The sequence below is a fragment of the Symphalangus syndactylus genome, chromosome 14, assembly GCF_028878055.3.
Source record: "Symphalangus syndactylus isolate Jambi chromosome 14, NHGRI_mSymSyn1-v2.1_pri, whole genome shotgun sequence".
NCBI classification, from domain to species: domain Eukaryota; kingdom Metazoa; phylum Chordata; class Mammalia; order Primates; family Hylobatidae; genus Symphalangus; species Symphalangus syndactylus.
In genome coordinates, this window is record NC_072436.2 from 16381113 (window position 1) to 16396365 (window position 15253).

The 15253-nt window shown below is 51.7% G+C and overlaps 2 protein-coding genes across 12 annotated transcripts in view; one reads left to right on the forward strand and one right to left on the reverse strand.

The window, feature by feature from the left end:
- Positions 1-247, reverse strand: part of OGFOD3 (2-oxoglutarate and iron dependent oxygenase domain containing 3) — a 28854-nt gene extending 28607 nt beyond the window's left edge. For 3 of the 5 annotated variants that reach the window (XR_008650936.2, XM_055242990.2, XM_055242989.2), the window contains exon 1: positions 1-134. Coding sequence is in view for 3 of the 5 variants with exons in the window: in XM_055242990.2 (XP_055098965.1) it covers positions 1-74 (74 nt within the window). In the remaining 2 variants the exon portion in view is untranslated. The other 2 variants (XR_010115567.1, XM_055242988.2) reach the window with 1 other exon arrangement.
- HEXD (hexosaminidase D) overlaps positions 197-15253 on the forward strand; it is a 24261-nt gene continuing 9204 nt past the window's right edge. For 6 of the 7 annotated variants that reach the window (XR_008650935.2, XM_055242970.2, XM_063617420.1 and 3 more), the window contains exons 1-4: positions 197-329; positions 1373-1506; positions 6164-6273; positions 10313-10400. Coding sequence is in view for 5 of the 7 variants with exons in the window: in XM_055242970.2 (XP_055098945.1) it covers positions 1423-1506; positions 6164-6273; positions 10313-10400 (282 nt within the window). In the remaining 2 variants the exon portion in view is untranslated. Of the gene's footprint in view, positions 330-1372; positions 1507-6163; positions 6274-10312; positions 10401-12752; positions 12900-15253 lie in introns of those variants that run through there. The other variant, XM_055242973.2, reaches the window with a different exon arrangement.

Below are 15253 nucleotides of genomic sequence, written 5' to 3' on the forward strand. Positions count from 1 at the left end.
CTGCTCCGGTTCCGGCGCTCAGACGCTCCGTTGCCCTCGGGCGCCTTGGTTGCGGTCCTCCGCTGAGGCGCCATCGGACCAAGCCGCCGCGGAGCCGGGCCGGACGCGGGCGCCAGTCCCGGGGACGAACGCCGTGACAGGGAGCGCGAGGTGGACGCGGCTCAGGGACGCAGGAGCGACGCGCTCGGCCATCGGCCCCTGGGCTGGCGACCAGGCCCGAGCAATCGGCGGCCGAGCGGGGCGGGGCTCAGAGCGGAGGCGGCGGCCGCGAGGGCGGGGCGGCCGGACCTCTCTGCGCCCCCGGACCTCGCGGGACCGCAGCGGCGCAGGTGAGGTGCGGGTGCGGCTCTGGCTCTGCGCGCTCGGCTGGGCGGCTCCGGTCTGGAAGCGTTTCCGCCGCGCCTGTACCTGGAGAGGGACGGCCGGGCTCGCGAGCGGCGTCTCCCAGCGTGGCTGTCCCGCAGCGGCGATGCGGGGCTGCTGGGAGAGGCTTGCACCGAGCCTGTGGGTGAAAATTGTGTATAACTGGTCGTATGTAAAAACTGAAAGTGCTTGGTGTCCGTGTGCACCACCGGCCTGCCCTGCTGTGTTACAGAGCCCTTAGAGTCAGGAGCCTCCGAAACCGTGCACGGAACCAGGGGTTGGATTATGGAACTGAGTCTGTCTCACATGCAAAGCTTTCCTTTCCTTTTCTCACCCAATCCTTTGTGCTTTCATAGTAGATGGGAAAAATAAATTTAAAAAATACATAAATTTTACCCTTCCCCAGCTGCTTCGTTATCCCTTGGATGCCGCCTTTATTCAATATAATACTACGGTCAGCTCTGATGCACTTGGGGTTTTTTTAAAAATTATCAGCTTACCTTAAATCCTAGACAGTTTTCTCCAACCTGGAGTCAGTTTTGCAGTTTTTTCCTCTTTATAATCAAGCTGATCTGAGCTCTAGAAATACAAATTAGTTTTAATATTACCTAAAATTAGGATAAATTTCCTACAGAAGCATCATATTGTGCGGCCTGATAGGAAAATGTTTAGAGGCTTCTGCCCGACTGTTTGCACTAGCATAGTACATCTAGTTTAACAAGGTCTTTAAAACAAAGTGGTTTGGCAGTTATTTGTGTTATTATAGATCATAACCATCTTATAAACAAACTAGTGCTGTTTTGTTTTAGCAGCAAATCACACATAGCAGAGGTCTCTATATCTTAACATGGAGGCAGACTTCTGGTTCATTTTCATGTTAGCAAAATGAGTTTCCTCCAAGTTAATCAATCAAAACTGGCCAGTATCAGAACTGACACTGAAAGTATAAGGGGAAAGGCAAAGGGAGAAGCTTCTGCTCCTGTTGATAACTCTTGATTTTCTCCACTAGGAAGAAGTCCCCAAGGAGACTTTGCCATAGGAGTTCACAGAAATATTGAAATGTCAGGTTCCACGCCATTTAAGACGAGATTAGTTCATTTAGACCTTAAAGGAGCTCCACCAAAGGTCTCGTACCTCTCAGAGGTAAGGGCTCCCTTTTACCTCTAGAGCATTACTTTTTGCCTTGGCTTCATTCTTTAAAGTTTTGAGCAGTGTTCTGTGGAAATGGGTACCTAGAACGCAACCACAGGTTCTTGGTGGAGCAAGATGGTGACAGCAGCATTGATTCTGAATTTCCCCCATAGCCTCTCACAAAAACAGAACAACCAGGATGATAAAAGGGAAAAAAACAGACAGAGAACAAAAGAAACTCACAGCTTCTTTCTTGTGGGTTGAAGTGTGTCTTTCCAAAAAGATATGTTCAGGTCTTAACCCCTGGGACCTGTGAATGAGACCTTATTTGGAAATAGGATCTTTGCAGATGTAATCAAAATAAGATGAAGTTGTACTAGAATACGGTGAACCCTAATCCAGTGATTGGCATCCTTATGAGGAGAGGGAAATTTAGAGCCTGAGACACACGGAGGGAAGGCAGTGTGAAGACCCAGGAGGATGCCCCGCAGTGCCAGCAGCCAAGATGGTCATGACGCGCCACAAACCCCGGGATGCCAAGGACAGCTGACGATCACCAGAAGCTAGAGAGAAGCAAGGAAGGGTCCTCCTCTGCAGCCTTCAGGGAGAGCTGGGTCTGCTGACACCTGGATTTTGGACTTAGGGCCTCCAGAACTGTGAGAGAATAAATTTCTGTTGTGTCAAGCCACCCAGTTGTTTGTTTGTTTTTTGAGACGGAGTCTCGCTCTGTCATCCAGGCTGGAGTACAATGGTGCAGTCTCGGCTTACTGCAACCTCCACCTCCTGGGTTCAAGCAATTCTCCTGCCTCAGCCTCTGGAGTAGCTGGGATTACAGGTGCCCACCACCATGCCTGGCTAATTTTTGTATTTTTAGTAGAGATGGGGTTTCACCATGTTGGCCAGGCTGGTCTCGAACTGCTGACCTCGTGATCCACCCGCCTCAGCCTCCCAAAGTGCTAGGATTACAGGCGTGAGCCACCGCGCCCGGCCAAGCCACCCAGTTTATGGTCATTTATTACAGCAGCCCTAGAAAACTAAGACACTCTTCAACAAAATTAGGTATCAGGGTGTCCCCATGGATCCCAAACTACAAGTGGGTGGGGCCAAACCACAGACAGAATTAACACCTGTATGGGGTTAGCGGCCAAGCAGGAGGTAACAGAGGAAAGAGGGAAACTCCAACAGTGCTAAGACCAGAGGACCCAGAAAATAGCCTCAAAAGTAAGTAAAGGTCTCCCATAGTGAGAAGCAGGGCAGAGTTTTAATGGCTCCCGTCTGAGATTGAGTGCAAAGAGACTTAAAGGAGGGTGCAGGGGAGGCCGAGACTGCAAGGCTCTCAGAAATACGTAACGAAACTTACTTCCAGAGGAACAGCGCCCCCCAGTAAAGACAAAACGGGGAAAGAATCCATATTGAACTGGGCAGGAACAGCGAAGGGAAAGGGGAATGCTGAGGTCCTGGGGAAAGGCGTCCAGAAGAGGCGGAGGCCAAAAAACACTGCAGAAGTAGTTACACAGAGCCTGCAGTTTCTAATACCACATGGCAGCAGTAGAGGAGGGACTGGCCTGTCACCATTGCTGGCCTTGTCACCATTGTAAACACAAGAGGCTGGCCTGTCACCATTGCAAACACAAGAGCCTGTTCTTAAAAACGAGCAACAGGCTGGCCGTGGTGGCTCACGTCTGTAATCCAGGCACTTTGGAAGGCCAAGATGGACAGATCACCTAAGGTCAGGAGCTTGTGACCAACCTGGGCAACATGGAGAAACCCCGTCTCTACTAAGAATACAAAAATTAGCAAGGCATGGTGACACATGCCTGTAGTCCCAGCTACTTGGGAGTCTGAAGCAGGAGAATTGCTTGAACTCAGGAGTCAGAGGTTGCAGTGAGCCGAGACTGCGCCACTGCACTCCAGCCGAGGTGACAGAGCAAGACACCATCTCAAAAAAAGAAAAGAAAAAAAAAAAGAAGCAGAAAAGAGTGTTGTTTAACATCATACAAAGATAGGTAAGAAAAAAGAAGGCCGGGCATGGTGGCTCACGCCTGTAATCCCAGCACTTTGGGAGGCCGAGGAAGGTGGATCACAAGGTCAGGAGATTAAGACCATCCTGGCTAACACAGTGAAACCCTGTCTCTACTAAAAATACCAAAAATTAGCCCCGTGTGGTGGTACGTGCCTGTAATCCCAGCTACTTGGGAGGCTGAGGCAGGAGAATCACTTGAACCTGGGAGGTGGAGGTTGCAGTGAGCCGAGATTGTGCCACTGCACTCCAGCCTGGGTGACAAGAGTGAGACTCTGTCTCAAAAAAAAAAAAAAAAAAAAGAGAAAAGAAGATGATCTGAATAGCATTGCAGCAGTGAAGGTGCTCCAGACACACAGGCCCACCCAGCAGGAAACGCTGTTCCATAATATTTCATAACGAGATAAAAGATACTCAGAAGATGACAGAAGCTGTGAAAGAACAGCATAAATCAGAAATAGAAAAGCCCGGGCCAGGCTCAGTGGCTCACAACTGTAATCCCAGCACTTTGGGAGGCCGAGGCAAGCGGATTACTTGAGGTCAGGAATTGGAGACCAGCCTGGCCAACATGGTGAAACCCTGTCTCTACTAAAAATACAAAAATTAGCCAGGCGTGGTGGCAGGCGCCTGTGATCTCACCTACTTGGGAGGCTGAGGCACGAGAATCGCCTGAACCTGGGTGGTGGAGGTTGCGGTGAGCTGAGATCGCGCCACTGCACTCCAGCCTGGGCGATAGAGCAAGACTCAGTCTAAAAAAAATAGACAAGCCCAGAAACGTGGTAATTAGACAAAAGGAGGTTGTAAAAAATTGCCTGTGGAGCTCAGAAATGAATTATAAGGAAAAAACAATGTTTTCAATGAAGACTAAACTATAAGAAGTGTAAAAGTGAGTAGACACCATGGAAAGCGCGGTATTTGGAAATGACAGAAAAGAAAAAAGCAAACATGGAGAGATGAAAAGGTGTTCTGACAATTGAATATGGCAAAGAAGACTGAACTTAGATACAGCTGATGAAAAGGCGTTTCGACTTGGGCTGGGCGCGGTGGCTCATGCCTATAATCCCAGCACTTTGGGAGGCCGAGGAGGGCGGATCACCTGAGGTCAGGAGTTCGAGACCAGCCTGACCAACGTGGTGAAACCCTGTCTCTACTAAAAATACAAAAATTAGCCAGGTGTGGTGGCAGGTGCCTGTAATCCCAGCTACTTGGGAGACTGAGGCAGGAGAATCGCTTGAACCCGGGAGGCGGAGGTTGTGGTGAGCCGGGATTGCGCCACTGCACTCCATCCTAGGGGACAAGAGCGAAACTCCATCTCAAAAAAAAAGAAAGGAAAGGTGTTCCGACAATTGAATATAGGCAAAGGAGATCCAACTTACAGCTGGAGTCCCTGTTTCCATCATCTGTTGCTGCATGACAGATCTCTCCAAACTTAAGGTCCCCATTCATCACCCCTTGTGTTTCTGTGGGTTGGCTGCATGGTTCTGCTTTTCTGACTGAGGTGCCCTCAGGTGGTCGCAGCCCCGTGACATCTAGAAACATCTGATGGTCTGCGTGGCCTTCCATGTCCGGCAGTTCATCCTGACCGTCAGCTGGGGCTCCTTGGTTCTCCTGCACGTGAGTCATCCAGGAGGTCTAGCATGCACCTGTAGTCCCAGCTCCTTGGAAGGCTGAGCCTGGAGGATCCCTTGAGCCCAGGAGTTGGATGCTGCAGCGAGCCATGATCATGCCAGCATGCTCCAGCCTGAGCGACAGAGTGAGACCCCGTCTGTTAAAAAAAGAGAGAGGCCAGGCACAGTGGCTCACACCTGTAATCCCAGCATTTTGGAAGGCCGAGGGGCAGATTACCTGAGGTCAGGAGTTCGAGACCAGCCTGGCCAACGTGGTGAAACCCCGTCTCTACTAAAAATACAAAAATTACTTGGGCATCAGGGCGGGTGCCTGTAATCCCAGCTACTCGGGAGGCTGACGCAGGAGAATCGCTTGAACCTGGGAGACAGAGGTTGCAACGAGCCGAGATCACACCACTGCACTTCAGCCTGGGTGACAGAGCGAGACTCTGTCTCAAAAAAAAAAAGAAAGAAAAAAAGAGAAAGAGAAGAAAGTGGGGAGGAGAATGAGGGAGAAGGGACCCCATGAGTACAGCCCAGGAACAAATGAGTTCTGCACCCCTCTCTCACCTCCCCCAGGTGCTGACCCCAACCCTTCAGAGCCCTGCTCCCCCTGCCCCGGCTCCTCCTGCCCCGTCCCCCATGCCTTGCCGTTCTCCTTCAGCCTGACTGCCCTGTCCCCCGTGCCTTGCCGGTGCCCCTCAGCCTGGCTGCCCTGCTGGGCCCCCGTGCGTGAAGAGCTGCTTCTCGGTGGCTCCCTGCTGGCCGGACCCGTCCCTCCCAAGCTGAGCCACCAGCGCATTGAGTAGCAGCCCTGTTTCATAGCATATCTCCCCTTCTGTGCAAAATAGTCACTGGAACTGGGAGTTTCGTTTGGCATAATGTAAAGTACACATTCCGGATTTAAGGTTCCCAGGAGAAATAGGAATAGCAACTCCCACAGTCTCCACAGGCCGAAAGGGAAGGCGTCTCCCCGCTGTGGACGTGCCACGTCGTACTCCAGCGGCCACTTCTTCCTAACCTCTCCCTGTTTATCTCCCAGATTTTTCCTCTGTTCCGTGCACTAGGTGCAAACGGCCTCCTCATTGAGTATGAAGACATGTTTCCCTACGAGGGCCCTCTGAGGCTGCTGAGGGCCAAGTACGCCTACAGGTAACACCGCCCGCAGCAGGGACAGGGGCCCGGCGGGAACGCGGGGAAGGGGGCGTTCTGCAGGACAGGAGGAGCAGCAACCTGGAGGTGCGGGTGGAACAGTCAGGAACTGAACAGTGGTGGGTGTATTCCTTTTTTGTCTTTTTAAATTCATCTCTTTAATTGTAAAAAAAAAAAAAAAAAATTATAAAATGAAAACAAAGTTGCATTTCAAACATTCACTGGAGAGAATTTTGAAACATTTAAAGGGAAAGTAAGCATCAGCAGCGCCCCCTACAGGGAAGAGCTGCAGTTCCTGTCTCTGTCCTGCAGGCGGTTCCTCTGTTGACGGGAAGGCCTGGAGAAGGCTGAGCTAGAGAAGGCTAGAGAAGGCTGGAGAAGGCTGGAGAAAGCTGGAGAAGGCTGGGCTAGAGAAGGTTAGAGAAGGCTGGAGGAGGCTGGAGAAGGTTGGAGAAGGCTGAGCTAGAGAAGGCTGGAGAAGGCTGGAGGAGGCTGGAGAAGGCTGGAGAAGGCTGAGCTAGAGAAGGCTGGAGGAGGCTGGAGAAGGCTGGAGAAGGCTGAGCTAGAGAAGGCTGGAGGAGGCTGGAGAAGGCTGGAGAAGGCTGAGCTAGAGAAGGCTGGAGGAGGCTGGAGGAGGCTGGAGAAGGCTGGAGAAGGCTGAGCTAGAGAAGGCTGGAGGAGGCTGGAGAAGGCTGGAGGAGGCTGGAGAAGGCTGGGCTAGAGAAGGTTAGAGAAGGCTGGAGGAGGCTGGAGAAGGCTGGGCTAGAGAAGGTTAGAGAAGGTTAGAGAAGGCTGGAGGAGGCTGGAGAAGGCTGGGCTAGAGAAGGTTAGAGAAGGCTGGAGGAGGCTGGAGAAGGCTGGAGAAGGCTGGGCTAGAGAAGGTTGGAGAAGGCTGGGCTAGAGAAGGCTGGAGGAGGCTGGAGAAGGCTGAGCTAGAGAAGGCTGGAGAAGGCCTCTGTGCATGGAGGGGCTGCTCTTCAGGCCACAGTCAAGCCTTGAGTTAGAGAAGTGAAGAATTGAAGGGGAGAGAATCAAAATCAATAAAATCAGGTGTGGTAGAGATGGGAGGCCCCTGCTCAGCGTTAAAATCACAGGTCTTTGTGAAAATCAGTAACAGCCCCAAAGATAAACGCGCAATGGACATTAACTGGCCAATACCAAAGGAAGAAACGAAAAAGGCCAATAAGCGTATAAGAAAATGTGAAGGCCAGGAGCGGTGGCTCATGCCTGTAGTCCCAGCACTTTGGGAGGCTGAGGCGGGTGGATCATGAGGTCAGGAGATCAAGACCATCCTGGCTAACACAGTGAAACCCTGTCTCTACTAAAAGTACAAAAAAATTAGCCAGGTGTGGTGGCGGGCGCCTGTAGTCCCAGCTACTCCAGAGGCTGAGGCAGGAGAATGGCCTGAACCCAGGAGGTGGAGCTTGCGGTGAGCCGAGATTGTGCCACTGCACTCCAGCCTGGGCGACAGAGCGAGACTCTGTCTCAAAAAAAAAAAAAATTGTAAGACTCAGTCCGGGCGCGGGTGGCTCACATCTGTAATCCTAGCACTTTGGGAGGCCGAGGCGGGCGGATCACGAGGTCAGGAGATCAAGATCATCCTGGCTAACACAACAGAAACCCCATCTCTACTAAAAATATAAAAAATTAGCTGGGCATAGTGGCGGGCGCCTATAGTCTCAGCTACTCGGGAGGCTGAGGCAGGAGAATGGCAGGAACCCGGGAGATTGAGCTTGCAGTGAGCCAAGATTGCGCCACTGCACTCCAACTTGGGCGACAGGGCCAGAATCCGTCTCAAAAACAAAAAAGAAAAAGAAAAAATTAGCTGGGCATGGTGGTGTGCGCCTGTGGTCCCAGCTACTCAGGAGGCTGAGGAAGGAGAATTGCATGAACTCAGGAGGCAGAGGTTGCAGTGAGCTGAGATCATGCCACTGCACTCCAGCCTGGGTGACAGAGCAAGACTCGGTCTCAAAAAGATAATGATATTAAATAAAATAAATAAAAAATTGTAAGACTCCGTGTTGATGAGAATGAGAAAGAGGAAAACTACCTTCTGGTGAACGTAACGTGACGTCTGCTCTGGGAGGACTTTGACTCCATGTGTCAGAACTCCAAAACACCCGCACTCCATGCAGCCCACATGTGGTTAGATCAGAAGAGAGGAATGGTGAGCCAGGGTGTTGGCCTGCGATGAGATAATCAGGTGCGATGAGATGATCAGGTGTGATGAGATGATCAAGTGCGATGACATGATCAGGGGTTGGCATTTTCTTCATACTCTTCTTCCTACAATGAAGACATTTTGTCTTTCTATGTGAAAAAGTAAAGTACCAGGGTTCCTTCGAAGCTTGAAACAGGAATGTTTAAAGACTTTATGTAACGCATAAATCCATAGAACGGATTAGCCTAAAATGGTTCAAACATAGAAAAACTAGAGATAGCTTTTTTTTAGATAAATTCATAAATGACAGCTCATGTAAAGCTTGTGAAAAATGAAGAGGTCGACCCGGGGCAGTCAGCCCTTCCCAGGATGTGCCCCTTCTGCAGAGGACGTGTGCTCAGGGATTGTTTCAGGTCAAGGGCTCTCGGGCAGCTGCTGACCCGGCAGCTGGATGTCTGGTCTCCAGAACTGGGAGAACATTTCTGTTGTCTTAAGCCACCTGGTTTGTGGCGATCACTTCTGCCCTGACAGCAGTGTCCTTTGAGGAGATGGCGAGTGTGAGTGGTCAGGGCTGTGCTGTGACTTGCTGCAGTGGGGAGAGGGGCACGGAGGGGCAGAGTGGCCCTGGGAGACCCGTTAGGAGAGTTTCATGGTGAGTCCGTAGCGGTTTAGACAGGGGTGGTGCCTGGATGGAGTGTGGCTCCTCCTGTGGCATTTTTTTTTTTTTTTAAGACAGAGTCTTGGCCGGGCGCGGTGGCTCACGCTTGTAATCCCAGCACTTTGGGAGGCCGAGGCGGGCGGATCACGAGGTCAGGAGATCGAGACCACGATGAAACCCTGTCTCTACTAAAAATACAAAAAATTAGCCGGGCATGGTGGTGGGCGCCTGTAGTCCCAGCTACTCGGAGAGGCTGAGGCAGGAGAATGGCGTGAACCCGGGAGGCAGAGCTTGCAGTGAGCCGAGATTGCGCCACTGCGCTCCAGCCTGGGCAACAGAGCGAGACTCCGTCTCAAAAAAAAAAAAAAAAGAATCTTGTTCTGTATCCCAGGCTGGAGTGCAGTGGTGCGATCTTGGCTCACCGCAAACTCTGCCTCCCAGGTTCAAGTGATTCTCCTCCCTCAACCTCCCGAGTAGCTGGGATTACAGGTACGTACCACCAGGCCTGGCTAATTTTTGTATTTTTAGTACATACGGGGTTTCATCATGTTGGCCAGGCTGGTCTCGAACTCCTGACCTCAAGTGATCTGCCTGCCTCGGCCTCCCAAAGTGCTGAGATTACAGGCGTGAGCCACTGCGCCTGGCCTTGGGTAGTTTCTTGTAAAATGTGATGACTTCATTCTCTTGTTGTGGGTTGAAAAGTGAACCATTGGCCGGGCGCGGTGGCTCACATTTGTAATCCCAGCACTTTGGGAGGCCGAGGCGGGTGGATCATGAGGTCAGGAGATCGAAACCACGGTGAAACCCCGTCTCTACTAAAAATACAAAAAATTAGCCGGGCGTGGTGGCGGGCGCCTGCAGTCCCAGCTACTCGGAGAGGCTGAGGCAGGAGAATGGCGTGAACCCGGGAGGCGGAGCTTGCAGTGAGCCGAGATCGCGCCACTGCACTCCAGCCTGGGTGACAGAGCGAGACTCCGTCTCAAAAAAAAAAAAAAAAAAGAAAAGCAAACCATTACTTGAGGACGTGCTAGAACATCATCTTCCGAAATTTTGGAGCAGGTGCCTTTCCAGAAATCAGGATATCTGTCAAGCTTTGTGGAGTTTAGGGCCCCACTGTTTCCCGGAGAGCCCCCCAGGGCCTGACGAGGAAGGGCTGGGGGTGTGTGGACGTCACATGCTGCCCATGTGACCCTCTCTCTGCGTGAATTTTGTCTCTCCAGCCCCTCTGAAATCAAAGAGATCCTGCATCTGGCTGGACTCAATGAGCTGGAGGTGATTCCCTTGGTGCAGACATTTGGACACATGGAGGTGAGTGGCAGGAATGGAAGTTACCTGGTGCCAAATGTGGAGTCCAGGGGCTGCAGTCTGGGCCAGGCTTGTGCCCAGGGGTAGGTGCAGCAGGCCTGTGGTTGGGGTGCAGGCAGTGCAGCTCAGCACAACATGGAAAGGCCTTTGATCTAGGAAGTCCCTGCCTGACTCGGCCAGAGCTGCAGGCTGGGGCTGCCTGTTTGCCCGAGGAATGGAAGGAAAGAGCCAGAAAGGGGGTCGTGGAGGCTGGGAGGCAGTTTCCTTTGTAACTTGTATTCATCGGAATATTATTATGTGAGGTAAAACACGGTATTAGGGAAAGAAAAGGTGCTTTTCAGGCCGGGTGCGGTGGCTCACACCAGTAGTAATCCCAGCACTTTGGGAGGCCGAGGCTGGTGGATCACCTGAGGTCAGGAGTTCAAGACCAGCCTGGCCAACATGGCGAAACCCCGTCTCTACTAAAAATACAAAAATTAGCCAGGCGTGGTGGCGGACACCTGTAGTCCCAGCTGCTCGGGAGGCTGAGGCAGGAGAATCGCTTGAACGCAGGAGGCAGAGGTTGCAGTGAGCCGAGGTCACGCCACTGCACTCCAGCCTGGGCGAGAAAGCAAGACTCTGTCTCAAAAAATATATATATACACAATATTCTTTTTCCTGTCTGCATCAAACAAACCGGAAGTGATGCAGCGTTAACCACCACACTGATTTAATGACTCTTAGGTTCCATTTATTTCTCTAACAGATACACCATTCTGGCTTCTATTTCCACACACCGCGGGAAAGAAGGTTGTTTTCACTTACACATGCTGGTGTTCTGGGCGTGCCACCAGAGTTCCTTCCCATAGCTCGGTCCTCCAGCCTTTCTAGTTGATTCTCTCCATTCGCACTCTGCTCTGGGACCTGGCCTGCGCTCTTAGCCTCCTGCCACCTCTCCACAGAAAGTCTCTCCCAAGGCCACCAGGGTCCTCCAGGTCACTAAGTCCAGGGATGGTTTTAGTCCTCTCCTGCTGGACCCCTTGGTAGCTTCTAGCATCCCCAGACGCTCTCCTGAGCCCCACACTTTCCGGCTTCCCTCTCTGCCTCTGACTGTGCCTCCTCGGTAGCCATTTGCATTTGCCTCCCTGTGGCTGGTGGTCCCCAAGCCTCCTCTCGGCCCCTGTTCCCACCTCCCACTCTCTCTCTAGATGGTGCCATTTCTGCTCCTGCTTTCTCTTCGTCCTCCTCTTTGTCTTCCTCTTCCTCTTCTGTCTGCACCTCAGCAACTCCAGACCTCCTGGGTTACAGACCCTCATCCCCAGCTGCCTGCTGGTCACTTCCATTGAGGGGCCTCCTCCAGCCTCTGGTGTGCAAACCAGAAGCAGACCAGCCACAGTCAGCACCACCACCCGCCCGCGCCCTGACCCATGTTGGTCCTGCTGCTGCTCCTCCTCCTCTTCCTCTGTCATGCAGGCACCACCCCTGTCTAAACCGCTACGGACTCACCATGAAACTCTCCTAACGGGTCTCCCAGGGCCACTCTGCCCCTCCGTGCCCCTCTCCCCACTGCAGCAAGTCACAGCACAGCCCTGACCACTCACACTCGCCATCTCCTCAAAGGACACTGCTGTCAGGGCAGAAGTGATCGCCACAAACCAGGTGGCTTAAGACAACAGAAATGTTCTCCCAGTTCTGGAGACCAGACATCCAAAATCAGCGTGTCGAAGGGTTGGTCTCTTACTGAGGAAGACCCTCCATGTGTACATTTACTATTAGTATACCCTTTTTGTGTGTTTGTTTTTAAGACAGGGTCTCGCTGGAGTGTAATGATGCAATCTTGGCTCACTACAACCTCCACCTCCCGAGTTCAAGTGATTCTCCTGCCTCAGCCTCCTGAGTACCTGAGATTATAAGTGCACCCCACCACGCCCGGCTAACTTTTTGTCTTTTTATTAGAGATGAGGTTTCAAGATATTGGCCAAGCTAGTTTCAAACTCCTGGCCTCAGGCGATCTGCCTGCGTCAGCCTCTCAAAGTACTGGGATTACAGGCGTGAGCCACGGCGCCCAGCCTAGTATACCCTCTTGGTATACTAGAAATAACTGCTCAGGTGTTTTGCCCATTTTTTTTTCAGCTCGAGTTTTTAAGGTTCTTTATATGTTCTAGATGCAAGTCCTCTGATGGTATGTAATTTGCAGGTATTCTCTCCCAGTGTGGAGCTTACAGGCTTCTGGTGTCATTTCTAAAAACTTTTTGTGATCACCAGATCACAAAGATTTTTCTTGTATTTTCTTCTAAAGTTTAACTTGTGTGCATTTTTCATTTAGATCTATGATCCATTTTTAGTTTGGTATTTTTATTCTTTCTCCAGAACCCTTGAACATCCAAGTTATTTGTCTTGAGTCACCGTCTCACTCTGTCACCCAGGCTGGAGCACGTGGTACAATCACAGCTCACTGCAGCCCTGAGCTTCTGGGCTCAAGCAATCCTCCCATCTCAGCCTCCTGGGTAGCAGGGACCACAGGTGCGTGCCACCACACCCGGCCAGTTTTTTTATTATTTGCAGATACCAGGTCCCACTATGTTGCCCAGACTGGTCTCGAACCCCTGGCCTCAAACAGTTCTCCCACCTCAGCCTCTCGGAGTGCTGGGATTACAGGCATGAGCCATTGCACCTGGCCCCATTTTGAGTTAATTTTTTTTTGTTCATTTTCCTTTTTGTGAAGAGTGGGGTCTCACTATGTTGCTGGGCTGGTCTCACACTTCTGGGCTCAAGTGATCTTCCCGCCTCTGCCTCCCTAAGTGCTAATTTTTTTTTTTGAGACAGAGTTTCGCTCTGTCACCCAGGCTGGAGTGTAGCGGCGTGATCTCGGCTCACTACAAATTCCACATTCTGAGCTTAAGCCATTCTCCTGCCTCAGCCTCCCGAGTAGGGAGGGATTACAGCGCCCGCCACCACACCCGGCTAATTTTGTCTTCTTAGTAGAGATGGGGTTTTGCCATGTTGGCCAGACTGATCTCGAACTCCTGACCTCAAGTGATCTGCCCGTCTCGGCCTCCCAAAGTGCTGGGACTACAGGTGTGAGCCACCACACCCGGCCTCCTTTCATTCTTAGAATATATTCATAGTAGTTTCCTTGAAATATTTGATAACTTCTACATGTGGTCCCTGAGAGTCAGAGTCTGTGAACTGGACTCTACTTTCCAGTTTATTTGCACCTCTCAAAATTTTTGGTTGAGAACTGAACATTTCAGTGAATACATTATAGCAAAGCTGAATGTTTACTCTTTTCCCCAGGGGCTGGTGGTGGTCTTTTTGTTGTTTTCCAGCAAATGGCCTGCATTTAACCTGCAGGACCCGCCCCCGGCTGTGTGTGCTCACTGATGTCTGTGCTGAGATTTTTTTGGTTCTTATTTTTACGTTTTAGCCTGGGTTCCTAGGGTCATCCCTCTGTCTTCATAGCTGGTGGTCAGCCAAGGGTTTGGGCAGAGGTCGTGCTCCCACACCTTGAGCCCACAGGCCTCCTCCCCTTGCCACGGGGCTGTGCGTGGGCGGTGGGAGGTGCATCCCTAGGTTCGCGCAGTTCCCACCTGGCCCTCACCGGTCCCTGCACGTGTGTGTGGCCCCCGTCAGCCAGGCCTGAGGAGAGTGTGCAGCACCATCCGGCTTTCTGTTTCCAGAGTCACCCGTTACGTCTGCAGCCAGTCTTGGCTCTCCCCAGCAGGGACTGCACCCTCGGGAAAGCGGAAGACAGGGCCTTTTCTCCAGTTGCTGCTTCTACTGACAGTGCCCCCACAAGGGGTGTGTTTTTACCCAGCCTCAAGTGAAGTCTGCCCCTTTGGCAGCAAAGCTGTGGTTTCCACAGTGAGGGGGAAGGGGACAGTGAGCAACCCTAAGCCGAGGCCACAGAGTCTCTGTTCTTACGCAAAGTTAGAGTGGTCTTTCACAGATAAACGTTTTTCTGTTTTTTTCTTTTCAGAGACAGGGTCTCACTCTGTCGCCCAGGCTGGAGTGCAGTGGTGTGATCGTGGCTCACCACAGCCTCCACTTCCTAGGCTCCAGTGATCTTCCCGCCTCAGCCTCCCAAGTAGCTGGACCACAGGCAGGTGCCACCACACCTGGCCACTTTTTTTTTTCTTAAACCGATTTTGTTTTTAAAAAATTTACGGCTGGGCGCAGTGGCTCACGCCTGTAATCCCAGCACTTTGGGAGGCCAAGGTGGGCGGATCACAAGGTCAGGAGATCAAGACAATCTTGGCTAACACGGTGAAACCCCATCTCTACTAAAACAAAATACAAAAATTAGCCAGGTGTGGTGGTGGGCGCCTGTAGTCTCAGCTACTGGGGAGGCTGAGGCAGGAGAATGGAGTGAACCCAGGAGGCGGAGCTTGCAGTGAGCTGAGATCACACCACTGCACTCTAGTCTGGGCGACAGAGCGAGACTCCGTCTCAAAAAAAAAAAAAAAAATATATATATATATATATATATATGGTCTGGGTGCGGTGGTTCACGCCTGTAATCCCAGCACTTTGGGAGGCCAAGGAAGGCAAATCACTTGTGGTCAGGAGTTCAAGACCAGCCTGGCCAACATAGCGGAACGCCATCTCTACTAAAAATACAAAAATTAGCCGGGCGTGGTGGCACATGCCTGTAATCCCATCTGCTGGGAAGGCTGAGGTGGGAGGATCACTTGAACCCGGGAGGCAGAGGTTGCAGTGAGCCAAGATTGTGCCACTGCACTCCAGCCTGGGCGACAAAGTGAGACTCCATGGGGTTTCACCATGTTGTCCAGGCTGGTCTCAAATTCCTGAGTTCAAACATTCTACCCACCTCAAACTCCCAAGGTGTGGGATTACAGGACTGAGACTCTGTGCCT